At 32.8% G+C, this 16475-nt stretch overlaps 2 protein-coding genes and 1 pseudogene across 2 annotated transcripts in view; all 3 read right to left on the bottom strand.

The window, feature by feature from the left end:
• Positions 1–7451, bottom strand: part of LOC139504312 (uncharacterized) — a 30230-nt gene extending 22779 nt beyond the window's left edge. Inside the window, exons 1-4 of the mRNA XM_071294380.1 lie at positions 7374–7451; positions 6401–6499; positions 5800–5904; positions 1479–1574 (exon numbers count right to left, since the gene is read on the bottom strand). Coding sequence (XP_071150481.1) covers positions 1479–1574; positions 5800–5904; positions 6401–6499; positions 7374–7451 — 378 coding nt within the window. The remainder of the gene's footprint in view (positions 1–1478; positions 1575–5799; positions 5905–6400; positions 6500–7373) is intronic.
• A 3095-nt stretch (positions 7452–10546) lies between these two features.
• Positions 10547–11667, bottom strand: LOC139503230 (integrase/recombinase xerD homolog; annotated as a pseudogene).
• An 86-nt stretch (positions 11668–11753) lies between these two features.
• Positions 11754–13661, bottom strand: LOC139504313 (uncharacterized). Its single transcript, XM_071294381.1, has one exon. It carries the CDS (start codon positions 13659–13661, stop codon positions 11754–11756), a length of 1908 nt encoding a protein of 635 aa, XP_071150482.1.
• Positions 13662–16475: the final 2814 nt, after the last annotated feature.

Consider the following 16475-nt stretch of genomic DNA (forward strand, 5'->3'; position numbering starts at 1 on the left):
GTCACTTTAACGAGAAGTGTCATAAAATAATGAAAATTGCAGTGATGAAGACGCACCTTTTTACTCTATTCTCTACGTTACTCATCCAAGTCTATCAGACACATACAAACTGAATCATACATTAATGAATTGATAATTTAATGTTTGACGAAACTGGTCTTCTGATTGGCTTAGAGAATTTTATTTATCATCTCATATACATAAGTTTGTCACATGACCGTGACGTCATCAACGAATTTTTTTTCATGATTTACTGCTTATTTTATGTGCACCACATTTTTTATGTTGTTTCTTAAGAGACAGAAATAATATTTCAGTCAGTCCATAAATGTATTAAAAACCTCACCAGCCTAAAAATGCCTACCCTTAGATATTGTATTGGTACTTAATCTGTGTTTAATTTATGAGAATAAACAGTATTAATATAACATCTTCTCAAATCTTTTATAAATCAATAGTTTTATACTCTTAAGTCGGTAGTTGTCCAATAGATATCCTTATATTCCTTTTGTCAGAAATCAACCTTTCACCTTTTCAGCAGGCATGTTTTTATCATTAATAAAATAAAATTGACTTTGTCGGGAACAAGCTTCACTGTTGACTGTTCTATGGTCGGGTTGTTGTGTTTTTGACAAATTCCCCATTTCCATTCTCAATTTAATTATTTTTGTAATGCCAAACACTATCTGTTTATTTTTTAACAAAGTATTCGATTTGACTTTTTTAAATTGAACATTACAAATTACAGAGAAGTCTAGATTTAAACAATTGTTTACTGAACACATACCCCGTAACTAGAGAATTGACGCCGCTAAAATTCGACCTTTATTTGTATTTTGCGGAAATAAGCATCGTGTTTCAAGTATTTAGAACAACACGTTTAATAATTACATGCGTCCTAAGCGCTTTTCTAGATTTACTTTGATCATAAACACTCAAAGCCAAATATTTTAAAGCTGAGGATGTATAAGGATCAAAACAGTCGAGGCGGCATGTGCAAAAAATACCTAAAAAAGTTCAAATCCATCTATGGGCAACTTTGTACGAGGGAGTTAAACCCTTAGTTACTTTATAATTTCAAAATTTATAAACGAACAATTTTAGAAAGGGTTTGTTATAAATCATGTGTGAACCGAAATACTGACTACTGAGCTTATCTAGTCTTCATAATATTTGATAGATACATACTTAAATTATATAATGGAAACTTATTTTGGGACGATAGTTCGAAAAGACAAACGAACAAATTAAGGTAACAGTGAATGCACCATAAGCCGCCGCGGGACATTCATCGGTAAATTCCAGACTGTATGAAAATGTTATCAGCAAAGAAAAAACTAGTTCGTTTGTCAAGTTGTCTGTAAAATGTTGGAAAATTTCAGATATTTATTAAATTTTGCTGTTGATAAAATTCAGTATAAATATATACTGTATTCTCTTTGATTATTTCTAACTATTTGATTAGACAGAAAATGTACCTTGAGGAAACTCATGACTTTTTTCTTTCCTTTTTTCTGCTTAGATGAATAGTCGTAGTTGTCTTTATTTGCAGCCAGATCATATGGAGTGATACCCTAAAAAACCAATCTCTAACCTGTATCTATCAATTAAAATCATTCATTTTTACAACAACTTGCAAGTAAAATACAAATAGCATTTGTACATTTTTTGGTATCTATAAGGAGACTGTCCTGATAAGAATATATTAAATAAATTGTGTCTTCTGTAAACTTAATGTATGAGGTTCAAGTCTTATTTCAAGATTAACAAATTGAGTGGTTATCGCATCGGACTACTAACACAATGGTTCCTGATTCAATCCCAGTTCCCTAGTAGATTTAAAAAAAGAGCAGGCTAATGCCGCTACAAGGCAGCTCTCACACCCACAAAATGGAAAATAATTAATATAAGTTGGACTAACTTGTTTCGAAATCAATTATAAATAAATTTATCTAAATTGACATTTCTAGGACACCAGTCAATGTATCAGTGTATTATTTGATTTTGAAGATGTATCTGATCAATTATACTGAAAAAGTAATATGTTATATTATTATAAGTACATTAAGTATGCATACGTCGCTTGTCTTTATCATTAGTGTTTTTATTAGTAACAATTTATACCTAATAATTGTATAAATAGTACTTAATATAGATAGTAGTTTGAGACTGTCATATAATTGATCGGCGAAGTCAAATCCGTAGTGTTGGATTGTTGGTGTGATTTGTGAATGGCTGCTGGAAGTACCAGTTGAATGTCGTAAGTATCTGGTTAATGCTTGGCTGGTACATGTATATGTTCATAAACAATGTCAAGTTTTCATAATGAACTGTAAGTTGTTCGTTATGTCTTTAGAGTCTCTTCCATTTGTTGATAGCTTGTTGTGTCTGATAGCTGTTATGTGTTTTATCAATGACTAAGTTGTTGTCTTTACAATTATCATCGTCTTTTGGTTGGTTGTTGTTAGTGTCTAATGCCTGGCATTTGTTTGATAAATGAATAAACCTTGATGGATGTGTTTTATAAAAAGTGTATAACTGTTAGACGGATGTGTCTGTAGGCTATATTGTGTTTTGTCCAAGATTGTTATATGTTGGTTGTGTCTTTATAAATAGTGTTTTGTTGTACCTAACGACTGTCCTGTGTTTGATTGATTTATTTTTGCTAGTAGTGACTTTTAGACTACTATTGATGGCTGTTGTATGTGCCTGATTGATTAGGTGTTTCTTTTATAATTGTAAGTTGTTGCTTCTGGTTTTATACTAAATCTCTGATAGTTGGTATTAGTTGGTAGTGCTTGATATTTAGCATTGGTAATAATACGAAATTGCGCTGCCTTTGAATTTTTTTTATGGCAGTCGTGTGTTCGAGAGAATGTTTGATGTTATTTGTATCTTGCAATTTAGTCTGTAAAAGTTGTTAGTAATTTCTTTTGGAATCTGGTTATTATTTGCAAATAAGTGTCTAAAAAATTAGTCTCATCTGATCGTTGGATAGTAGCAGTGTCTGATACCTGCCAAATACTGATTGTTAGCTGTGTTGTGTTTGAAGTGTCTGTTTGCTGTCATGTGTTTAATTTAACACAGTAAGTTGTTCGATTTAAACATAATTGGTTGTTAGTTGTTCCTGATTGGTGAGATATTCCCAATAAATTGTTCTTTGTCTGTCTTCTTAAATAATTTCAATTGGATGTTTGGAGTGATTTATATCTGTTTTATCTCTAATTGATGGCCGTTAGTTGTTGGAAGTGTCTTTGTATATGATTGTTATTAGAAATACATGATCTATGTGTGGTGTTTGCTAAGTGATTTTGTTTATTGTTGGCAGTGTAGTTTGTGTTGTTGTCAAGTGGTAATATGTTGTTGATTGTTCCTGATAATTGTCATGTGTTACTTAGTGACCGTAAGTTGTCGGTCGACAGTTGGAAATGCCTTATGGTTCTACCAAAAAGTATACAATGCTTCGAAGTACTGCCTTATGGCTACCTTATATATGTTAGTACAAGGTGTTGCTTGTGTATTTACAATACTTATCTTGTGATTGTTGGTTTAATATGATTGCTTTCCAATTTTTTTAAATTGATATCTGGAAATTGTTGTTTATATCTTCACTATTAAGTCAAAATTTGATACCTGATTGAAATTAGTTGATTGCGTCTTCCTAATTAACAACAAATGGTTGTTGGTTGTTTTCGATGGCTTTTATATGTTTGATTAGTGATTATTAGCTATTGACTGTGTTTTTAAAACTAGTTATCACAAATGGTGATTGTGACTTAATAATTTGTAGTAGTAGCAAATGGTTATTGGCTGTTATTTGTCTTTGTGATTAGTATGTACTTGGTTGGTGACAGTTTCTTCACGATAAGTTTCAAATGAATGTTGGCTGTTGGACTACCTCGTAGCTATCGTGTGATTGATTGGTGACTCTTTTTGACATTATTTTCATATAAATTACTGTAGGCTGTTAACTTGTTTTCAAATGCTTGTTGCCTGTTGTAGTGCTTGATAGTTATCATGTGATTGATTGGCCATATCTTTCTTTATAATTACTTTCAAATAGTTGTTAGTTATCGATCATATGTTTGATTTGTTACTGTGTTATTAATGATGATATAAGGTTGAATCTATGTGATAAGTGTAGCATTAGTTGATGGCTATCGTATGTTTGTTTTTCATATTCGTAAGGGGCTGAGGCTTTGTGGTTGTGTCTTTAAAGTAAGGATTAAACATGTTAAACTGATTATAAGTAGTGCCTGATTGTGAAATTTGTTTGATTTTTGAGAAGTTACAGCAGTGCTAACATAACGTTTTTGCCTTTTCATCATTTGTCTTTTTGTCATTTGTCTTTACAGTGTGTTTAATGATTCGTGATAAGTTGTCTACTTACTGTCAAGTGTTTGGTTCGTGACTGTTTTTGTATGCTTGATGGCTTCTTATAAAGTCTCAATAGTAAGTTTTAATTGATTCCTGAATGTTGCCATATGCTCGACTGGTGACCATTAGTTTTTGGCTGTTTCGCAAATAATGTTTATGTAAAAACTAGTTGTTGAAGACCTTGGTGGTTGTCAATTTTTGGATTTGGGGTTGTGATTATTGGGACTGATGAAGGCTTTGTATCTTTAAAATTGGTGTCTGCATGGTTGATGTAAGTGCATAATGACTAGCCTGAATTTCTTGATTTCATGATTTTATATAAAGAAACACTCTGGTCATAAATGTGTGTTTTACTAGGTAACATACAATGACAAACAAATATTGTAACCAAATCAATTTTGGTGAAATATACAACAGTATTAATATAGCAATGGCTATGTAGTGATTTGTTATTATTTTTTTTTTATAAAGAGGTTGTTTGTTGCATCTTGCTTCCGTCATGCGTTTGATTGGAGACTTTGTATCTTAAGTCTTCTTGGTAAGTCGTTTGTCTTCAATGTCTGGTTGTGGTTGGTTGTATCTGGCTACTGTCATGTTTTCAAATAGTGACTTTGAATGTTATTTTGTTATTGAAAGTTGTGTGTCTTTAATGTTTTTGTTTGGCTTCTAATATGTAGTTTGATGGATGACTTTGCAGCTTTTATGTTTGACTATTCATTCTCGATGTCACTAGTGTAAATTGTTGATGACATGTTTTGAGTTTATCATGTTAGGTGTTTGATTCTTGAGTATTTGATATATTGTTGATTGTATCAGATTGATTGTTTGTTTCAGTTTCAGTTTATTAAGTGTATTCTGGTAATAACTCATTACTGTCATGCATTTAAAATCTTGCTTTGAATCCGTGGTATTTTATTTTTAGTGTTTTGATGTCAGTGCAATAAAGGAATTTGGTGTTTGTAGTACCTTGTAAATGTTATTTGATATAGTGGCTATGTATCCATACACAATAATTGTGAGTATGTTTGAGTATAAGAAGGCATATCAACAATACTGGTAGATCGATAGAAACGTTAGTCCGTGTTTTTTCTTCTTCAATTGTTGACATTCCTCTATTCTGATTATAGATGTTAACATTATTAATTATAAAAAATTATAAAAAATATTATCGTTTTTTATAATTATTAATGTAAACATCTAGATTTCGAATAGAGGAATGTCAGTAATTGAAGAAACAAATCTAAATCGAATAAAGATAAGAATTAAAACTCATCAATAAATCCTATAATTATTCAAAATGGGTTTTCACTGATAAATTAACACTTAGAATATGTCAAATGTTACCTTGGGTGTTATAATCTAGTATATAATGGCAAATATTACCTCGGGTGTTTTAACCTAGTATATGAAGTCAAATGATACCTTGTATGTTGTAACAAATGGACTGATTCCTCCTTTTTCTATTAACCATTTGGTGACAGGTAGATGTCCATACTTAGCGGCCACATGTAATGCTGTATTTCCAATCTATTATATAAAAAAAGAGTCTATTAATTTTGATAGATGTTCTAGTCAATATAGCATAACTAATACCAACTAAATTCACTTAATGATACTAGTTATTCACATCTGTAATATCAACATATATAAATTTTCTGTGCCACAGTGGACAATATATATATATATCATATCAGAATCAGTAGTAAAAACTCAGATATTAAAACTTCCATCAGAAAGCTCATGAAGCAAAAAAAAAATGTTGTCGACGACATTTAAGAACTTCTTTTATCAATGGATTCAGAAAGATCACTATGATCCATAACAACTACCAAAAATTTAACACAACTTGTAATCAAATTTTTATTAAGAAAACACTTTGAAACCTCATTATTAGATGCAGTGCGTGTAAAATGATAATCCATTCTGTAAAATTTTACAAATTGTGTTGTGTATTAAACCTGTCTGATAAAATACTTTATTATAAACAGAGGTAGATTCGGATAGCAGATATATCTTTCGTTACCTTGGATCTGGCATGAATATTACATCCAATGCTGGCCAGGTAACAGACAATATCTAAATGTCCTCCCGCGGCAACTTTTATTAATGGTGTGTGTCCATTCTGTAATATAATTACACAACAGACCTCAAAACTTGTGTCATAAACTGTACAATGTTTAAAAGTAAATTTAGGTAAAATATATACATTGCATATCACATGAATCAGATATTAAACTTGAATAAACAAGAATGTGTCCACAGTACACGGATGCCCCACTCGCACTATCATTTTCTATGTTTAGTGGACCATAAAATTGGAATAAATTCTCTAATTTGGCATTAAAATTAGAATGATCTTATCAAAGAGAACATGTATACTAAGTTTCAAGTTGATTGGACTTCTACTTTATCAAAAACTACCTTGACCAAAAACTTTAACCTGAAATTTACACTATCATTTTCTATGTTCAGTGAACCGTAAAATTGGGGTCAAAACTCTAATTTGACATTTAAATTAGAAAGATCATATCATAGGGCACATGTATACTAAGTTTCGAGGTGATTGGACTTCAACTTCATCAAAAGCTACCTTGACCAAAAACTTTAACCTGAAGTGGGACTTACAGACGAACAGACGGACGGACAGACGAACGGACGAACGGACGGACGATCGGACGTACAAACCAGAAAACATAATGCCCCTCTACTATCGTAGGTGGGGCAAAAAAATTACCTCTTACACAAGTAATTATATCAATTATATATCATAATTGTATAACAAATAAACAACATGATTTGTTGCGAGATGCCAGAACAAATGATAGTGATCAGATAATGGTGAATAGACATGTTGCCTTTCTATATAGCAAGCAATAGTAGTTGGCTCTCTTTCTGTAAAATCAACTTGAAACGGACATCAAAACTTGTTTTATAAGAAGGCAATTTTATGTTATAAGAATAATCATTATCAGAGGTTAGTGAAAACGGAAAACTACCATTATTGGTGGATGCATTGAAGGCTTCGTCATCAGTGGTGTTTCAATTGATGTTATCATCTTCAGTGGGGTGTTCATTATGGACATTGTTTGTTAATTAGGGACATCACCAAAATAAGTTAATGAATCTATGGCGACATTAGTGGTGCATAAAATAGGTATATCACCATTATTGACTGATGAATAAGGAATACCACCATCATGGTTTGATGAATTGAAGAAGTTTTCATCAGGGTTATGTTAATTATTGATATCAAAATATTAAGAAAAGCAAAAAAATTCTTATGTTGAAAATTAAAAAGTAAAAAGTTTACGGACATTGGACTGCAAATATAAAATTCCAGATAAAATCCTTCTATCATATGCCTTAATAGAACAGGAAAAACAACAGTAGATATAATTTTTATATTGACAATAAAAACATAGCGTTTTTCATAATATATTCAATTTCCTATTTGATTATATTTTTGTTTGTTTCCTAGTACCTAATTTCTTATGTTTATGACCGAAAACGTAGCATTGAGATGTATTTGACGGAATTGTCGAATATCATCGGAATGCCATGCGATAATGTTACGGAAAGGCATGTGATAATAGTCAAAAGCATGTGATAATTCTTTTATATCAGCCCTCTAAACATAATTCCGGAAATATGGAATTCACGTAAATTCAATACTTTTATCATCATTTGTGGTGGATGAATTGAAGGAGTCATCATCACCCTCAGAGAATAAGGAATAACATGGATGAATACAAGGAGTCATCATCAGTGTTGGATGAATTAAGAAAATATCCATTATTGGTGAATAAATTGGATGAGTCATCATCATCATTGTTATGTGAATAAGAGATACGAACATTTGTTGTTAGATGAATTTTTACCTATTGTGTCTGTTGGTTTGTTCACACATTGATGTCAATATGATGAAATTTGATGGAACTGTCTTACAAGTAATAGGTTCAGTTAGCTTTAAAACCAGGTTTAATAACCCATTTTCTAAATAAAAAAAATGCTTGTACCAAGTCAGGGATTTGACAATTGCTATTCATTCATTTGATGTGTTTGAGCTTTTAATTCTGCCATTTGATGTGTTTGAGCTTTTAATTCTGCCATTTGAAGAGGGTCTTTCCTTTTTGATTCTCGGAGTTCAGTATGTTTGTGATTTTACTTTTTATTTTGTTTGTGGTGTGAATAAGGGATATCACCATAATTAGTGGATCAATTGAATGTGTAAGCATTATTTGTGTAACTTTCAAGAGACAAAATTAGTGTTGTGTGAATTTATTGTGCTTCAGTTTCAATAGTTTGTGAATTTCAAAGTGTTAACTAAAAAAGGACAAAACAATAAAGTATATATATATGTCTAATTAATTATCAAAAGTACCAGGATTATAATTTTATACGCCAGACGTCTAAAATTGAGAATGGAAATGGGGAATGTGTCAAAGAGACGACAACACAACCATAAAACAAACAACAGCAGAAGGTCACCAAAAGGTCTTCAATGCAGCGAGTAAATTCCAAATTATACAGAAGAAACTAAAATTAAAGATAATACAAGACAAACAAAGGCGAGAGGCTCCTGACTTGGGACAGGCGAAAATATGCGGTGGGATTAAACATGTTTAAACATATGAATATCAGGCACAATCCTTTTCGTTAGGGGTTTAGTATCACACCATCATAACATATATGAGAAGAACATAACCCGTGTCATGCCAACAACTGATTTTTAAATAAATGTGTTTAGTTCCGATGCAAAGACCCTATAAGTGAATCAATATAAACGCCAAAATATGCAATTTTTAATGACCGACAACAGTATTGTAAGAATATCCCTTTTAACTTAGTCTATTTAAAGGTTTTGTTAGCTTCTGAGGTGAATACTGCCATTTTGTGCTTTATAAAGAACATTTCCATAAAAAATTGGATGTGTAATACCTGAACGTATAAAAAGTCTGCATGTTGAGTTATATTTACAAATGATGTTATAATACCGATGTTTACTTGTGCTATTACAAGAGCAGTTCATTTAAAAATTAGGAGGATTTATCACAGAATGCTTTTATTTTAGCTATTTGTCGTTGTACATGTTTTACAAGAAGAAAGTCACTCCGATCAGTGATGATTTTAGACAACGCGTCTACGTATGTTGCGGGAGCATAAGAAATTGAACATTTAATAAAGTCATCATATGTAACTTAAAAGCTTAACTCTTACGGAAAAAACTTGGCGATTTATTCCGATAATAGCACCTTGGCTCGGAGGATTGTAGGAGAGATTGATAGGATTAACGAAAATTGCATTAGGACGAGCACTGCTGGACAACGAAACACTCAACACGATAATTACTGAAGTAGAAAGTATACTTAAGTCCTAACTACACAATAATTTTGGCCACTAAATTAGACTCAACTAAAATATGCATTTTGCCGTGCAGACAGACTGGAGCCAGCATTTAATCAAATTTGTAATTCAGTACAATACAATAATCTTATATATACATATGCATACATCATATATAATAGTATCTATACCAAGTAATTTAACACACAACTTTGTGAACCAAAAAATATACTTCCGGCAACAAAAATAATAAATATCTATTAACTTCCAATAACGTTCAAATGATAAATATCATATAATGAATACCCGTCATAAACAGACACTAGCCGCCCAGGAAAAACCAACTTAAAAGGTTTGGAAACCTTCGCACGGAAGAATGCAAGAACCGTTTCTGGGTAATGATGCCGCACTCCATCATGATCATGATTATATATAAAAAAAAATATACAATTTTTTATTTAAAAAAGGAAGTTTTAACTATACGATGTCTACGGCTAGAATGACCACCTAGACAATTTTTTCACGAACCCGCGAAAAACAAATTAACATAACAAAACATTAGGTCACCTGACCTATCGAATCATACATCATTGACCCATACAAAATATTATAGAAACTTTAAGACAGTATTTTCCCGCTATACTGCTAAACGCTGAAAAATATATGTCCTAACTACACAATAATTTTGGCCACTAAATGAGACTCAACTAAAATATGCATTTTGCCGTGCAGACAGACTAGAAAAACAAAGAACGGGCGTGAGAAATGCAATATGAATACAATGCAAGATACTTATCAAATCATAAATCATAATAAAAAATAAAATTCACACACCTAGTTTTTTCGTAACCTGAAGCCGATGATCAAGTGAATCGGCCACGTTACCTTTTTAGCAGTGTCGCTTTTCCACCGACCGTGTCGTTTCCAACACCGTTCGTTAACATCTGAATTGGCGGCTGCAGTAGCCCCACCTGCTCTCAAAGAATGCAAACCAATGTTTAAATTAGGACAAATACTTTCTAACCTAGAAACTATACATTCTCTAGCTCTGGTATAACTTAACCGTTTATTTTTATATATTAATGAACAAACTTGTTTTGATCTGAAAATTGGTCTGAATAAAAAGTTTTCTGATTCAGAATTAATCATACTAATTGAAAATACTTTTTCAATAATAAATATGGACAGGCAATTGACTCTCCTTTACAAATGACAATTTCGTCACCTAATCTATATTGGTCAGTTTTACTCTTAAATATATTGATTGAAAAATGATCATCTTTGAAAACTATACCCTTACAACGAATGCCGCTTACTTCATCATAACGAAGAAAACCAGCAAAACATAAAATAATCATAGTTAAATCACGTATAACAAGTAAATCATTACAATCTTTATACTTAGAACATAAATTTATCAAAACATCTACGGTAATGTGATCTTTTTTCACTCTCGGTCTGTGTGGTTGTCGTTTTGCAGCTTCCATTAAATTCACAACGAAAGAATTTGTTGTCGGATCTTGAATTCCTTGAATGTTATGCGCCCACTTGATCCCGTAAACAGCAGATTGCACTACACTTTTTGACGATCCTTTATCCAGTAAATGAGTTAAATATAACGCAACGTGAATTGGAGAAGCGGGAATAGATTTTCCTCCTTCTTTAGATATAAACTGTTCCCAACGTTTAAAAGAATAAAAATATTTACTATTGGTGTTGCTGCTATGTGAATGTAACAAAAACTCTTCCATTTTCCCACCAAGTTGAGTGAAATTTTCTGAGATCGCTCCACACTGTGAAATCTCCTTCTGAAGGGTACATTTTAACCCGATCCCTAAAAAACAAATACAATGATAAATATCTAAAATCTAATTTTAAGTGCCAACATAGTGAAATTTGTATCTGTCTTTCCGAATAATCCGTTCTTTCCTCTTCCTCTTATAACTACACTTGATGACAACAATCTGCTGTCTACTACAAAACTCTGTTTGCGAACCTTCAATACCAACGTTTAAAATTGGCCAAAAAGGAGCTTACCTCCAGTATGGAACAATTAGTGTACCGATAGATTTTTCTTGTTTCATTTTTTGAATACATTTGGAAACAATTGAAGGTGGTGGTACAATCCAATTAATTTCGCTTTTCCAATCTTGATCAGAAGCATTAATACCTGAAGTATTAGGACACCAGCGCTTATAGTTAAAGACCAAACATTTTGTATTATAATCTGACGCAAATCGATCTACCGTATGAGGACCCCACAAATTATCTAGAACTGAATACACTTCTGGGTCTATTCCCCAGTCATCACAGTCTACACTTTTACTGATCTGATCAGCCTTAACGTTTTCCTCTCTTGGTACCCACTGTGGTAACAATACAATATTGTTAAGCTTACATACATTGGCTATCTTGATAGCGATTAATTGTAGATCGCCCTTTCTACTACCTTGCTTAATAATGTAAACAATATTTTGATTATCAGTATACCATTTAATAGTTTCCCCTTGTAATGTTACTAGTAATGACAACAAAACTCTATATACCGCTTCTAACTCTCTCCATGTGGAGCTTTTAAAACTTTCTACTGAATTCCAACTACCCATAACTTCAGTATCACTGATACTGACAGCATACCCTCCGAAACCTATACCGGAGGCATCACTGTAAACAATGCAAGAGTACTGTTCCACTATACTCAAATCTCTGCCATTCAGTATGGCTACGTTTTCCTTCCAGAAAACAATTTCATCTAATGCTTTGCTATTCAAAAGCACAGGAGCGTTCCAACTTGCTCTATACAATAAGCAATCGTACATACTCCTTGTACGCAATCGTACTACTGGGCCCATTGCCCCTTTCATAGAAATAATCTGTCCAATAATGGACGTCAAAAACTTGGCTGTTACTTTTATTTCACCTTTTCCCAACCTGTGAATAATCACATTCAGCGTATCTTTCAACTTATTCAATCTAGGTTCTGTCACATAAACAATACCATCTTTCATGTCCCACACCAAACCTAGCCAAGTAACTGATTGACTTGGTTCCCAACTACATTTTTCTTCGGCAATTAAAAAACCAGCCGACCTTAAAGCATAACGCACAGTTAAGCTACAGAAATTAGCCTTACTAATTTCACTTGCCCCACCTATGCCATCATCAAGATACATTATAATCTGTAATCCTTGGTCTCTTAAATATTTTACAATGCATCTAACAACCTTTGTAAATATGTATCCTGCTGTACTTATACCAAAAGGTAATACGTTAAAAACGTAGTATTTTGTTACTTTTTCGTGTTCATGAAACCAACTGAAACCTAAGTACGTTTTGTGATCTTCAAATATTTCAATATGATGATATGCCGATCGAAGATCGTATGTAAATAGATAATCCCCCTTTTCGAACATATGACTAGCTTCAACAGCATCTTCATATTTGAACCTAAATTTGTGTAAGTGGGGGTTTATATGCCTGCAGTCAAGAACAAGTCTGAATTTTTCTTTATTCCTCACAACTGTTAGAGGATTGACTACTTTAGGTAACTCGGGTACTTGAGATATACAACCCCGACTAATTAACTTAGAAATCTCGGATTCAACAAACTCTGCATTATCAAATGCTGTCTTATTGTTCCTTAAACAACAGCTTTCAGGTTCTGTATAAAACGGAATTCTGTAACCATCTCTAATAATACTAAGAATATAGTCCTTTGCATTAATACTTTGCCAATAAGCGTACACGTTGCGTAACCTGTTTACCGGTAAATCGTTAGAGTTCACCTTTGTAACTGTACTTTTAAATGTGTTATCAAGCTTAGCTAATTGTAATTGTGTATCTTTTACAATTGTGCTTTTGTCAAAACTATCAAAGTTTTCTACAGTTTTATCAAAACTATTTACATTTTTACTTATCTTGTCAATCTTGTTTCTTTGCATTGTTGCACCAAAAGCATCAGTTTGATGGTGTACCCTCCAATGTCCGGGAATACCACACTCATAACATTTCTCTGGGCGTTGAATTGGAACATTATTTCTAGGTGCGTTGGAATTAAATCTCGACGACTGAGAGGTACTGTAAGGGGTTGATCTATGTTGTTTATTTTATTTGTTCGTTCTTGATTTTTCGTGCAGCTTTGTTTTCGGCTCTGATGATTCGTTTCTCATCTTCAGAGTCGTCGGCCAGACTATGAGTTTCGTATTCTGTCACTGTTTTCCAGCCACTTTCAGATTGGTCTGCCAATTTAACTAATGTTTGTCTATGCCGTAAAATATCCAAACCTTCACTGACACTTTGTGCTGCCTTTTGGGTCTGTTCGGTTTGCTCCGGGTCTTCCCTCAGAAAACATCTAGCTTCCTTCATCTTGTTGGCAACCTTGGAATTGACTTTAAATTGTTCTTCATTCCCCTTCCTTTTAAACACATAATTGTCCGAATTCATCTCTTCAATCTTAGCAAGTTATGTTTCTGACAGTTGTCGTTGATTTTCGTTCGTCGACTTTTGGAAGGCGTCAAAACTGCTTTTGATAATCCTGTCAATGTGATGTACAATATCATTCTGTGCGGTTGAAACAGCTTCTTGCACACGCTGTTTAATCAAAGAATCTAGCTGTACCGGATCCGACATTTTAACTATACGATGTCTACGGCTAGAATGACCATCTAGACAATTTTTTTACGAACCCGCGAAAAACAAATTAACATAACAAAACATTAGGTCACCTGACCTATCGAATCATACATCATTGACCCATACAAAATATTATAGAAACTTTAAGACAGTATTTTTCCGCTATACTGCGAAACGCTGAAAAATATATTGATCGCCCACTTACATACGTTTCATCGGATCCAACTGACGACGAACCACTCACTCTGTCACATTTATTATATGGAAGACGAATCAGGACATTACTGTATAACAGATTTGAAGACTGTAGTCTACAACCAGGAACCAAATGCACTACGCATGAATCATTGACTAGACAATCGAAGTTACTAAAAAACTTCATAAAAAGATGAAAACAGGAATTATTAACTTCACTAAGGGAACATTATCGATATACTGAACGCAACACACAGAACATTAATGTCGGATATGTTGTTCAGATTCATGACGATGTATGAAGAGTATATCGTACTTTAGCTGAATTGACAAATAAGTTAACGTCAAAGATAGACTTACACGATCAGCCTTTACTCGAAAAAAAATGATGGGACATCTACACCAATCAGCAAACTTTATCCGTTAACACAGAATTCTTTAGAAGATGAAACTAAAGCAGCTCATGGACTGTTAAATGTTATTACGAATATACTTTAAAGTTTTAATTTATTTTCTCAGAACTTTTATCTTTTAATTTATGATCACTTTTATTTCTTGTGAAGTAATTCTCTTGCGATCCCCAGTATTTTGGAAGTAACGCATAAACGTAACGTTCTCGCTGCCACCATTCATTGTAACGTCCCGTTGTTGTGACGTATTGACTTGAAGAGCTTGAATAGGGATACATACATGCTAAACACCTTTGTTTTTGTTAGCCTTATAGTTGCCTGATTTACCCACTAAGCGACACTATCAATGATGTGTCCATCAGTGGTTTGCGAATTTACTCTGCTATCATCAGGGGTGTGTATTTAATATGTAATCATCACTGACATGTGCATTTAGAGTATTATCTTCATTGACGTATGATGAAAAATTTTCAACATCAGTAGGGTATGAAATTAGAGCATCATCTTAATCAATTACTGATTTTATGGTGTCAAAATCAGTGGTGTTGTAATTCTAGATGTGGTGTTCATTGGAGGTCATAACTATGAACAGTTATTTTATACACCCTTGTTGCTATCAGTGGTGTGTGAATCTATTGGTCTTGATTATCTAAGATGTTTGAAAATCAGTTGTCACTATCAATGTCTTTGACACTATGGTGTCACAGTCAGTGGTTTGTTATATCAAGTTGTCTTTTTCATTAATATTTTCATGTATGATGTCACAATCATAAGAGTGCAAATTGAAAGGGTGTCAACATCAGTAGTGTATGAAGTTATGATGTGCTGTTAGATGTCACCATAAGTAGGTTGAGAATTAAGAATGTTAGGACTTAGGATGTGTGAACTACTAGTAGATGCTTTCATTGTTTATATGTTTGGTTTAGATAAAAATTAAATAAATGCAATTCCTTGATCAAAACGACTATATAAAAACAAAATGTTTTTTTTATGTATAAAACATTTGTATGAAGGATCCAGAAGGACAAGGCACGAAAAATGAAATCCCACTGTACATAATTTTATTAAGTATGTATTATGATTATTTTTTACATTAGATCTGAGTTGTAAATATCATCAACTCCACGTAAAATCAGAGGTTTACAAAATAATGTTTTGTTAGAAACCAAAAATAAACCTTTGTCATGTTTATTATCTGAATCAGTTTGACGATTGATTGATTGATTGATTGGTTGTTGGTTGCTTTACGCCGCATTAGCACAAAAAGGCTATATCGCTGCGAAGTTTGACGATTGAAATGTTAAGATTATTTATTTTAATTCTAACAGTAGTGTAGTGGTTGTCCATTATAAACCTGTCTCATTTACAACATGATTTTGTATTGTTTCGATTAAATATAATAATGATCAGACTGAGGAGATTTATATCAATACTAACCATATCTCTTACTTCTTTTTCACAGCCGACTGTGACCAGATAATTGACTATCTCTCGGTGTCCTCCGGCAGCCGCTTTCAA

Source organism: Mytilus edulis, chromosome 14 (assembly GCF_963676685.1).
Source record: "Mytilus edulis chromosome 14, xbMytEdul2.2, whole genome shotgun sequence".
In the NCBI taxonomy this organism is placed as follows: Eukaryota; Metazoa; Mollusca; class Bivalvia; order Mytilida; family Mytilidae; genus Mytilus; species Mytilus edulis.

What these genes read in the sequence shown, in the direction of transcription:
- LOC139504313 (XM_071294381.1), bottom strand. Translation starts at nt 13,661, where the DNA reads ATGCAAAGAAACAAGATTGACAAGATAAGTAAAAATGTAAATAGTTTT.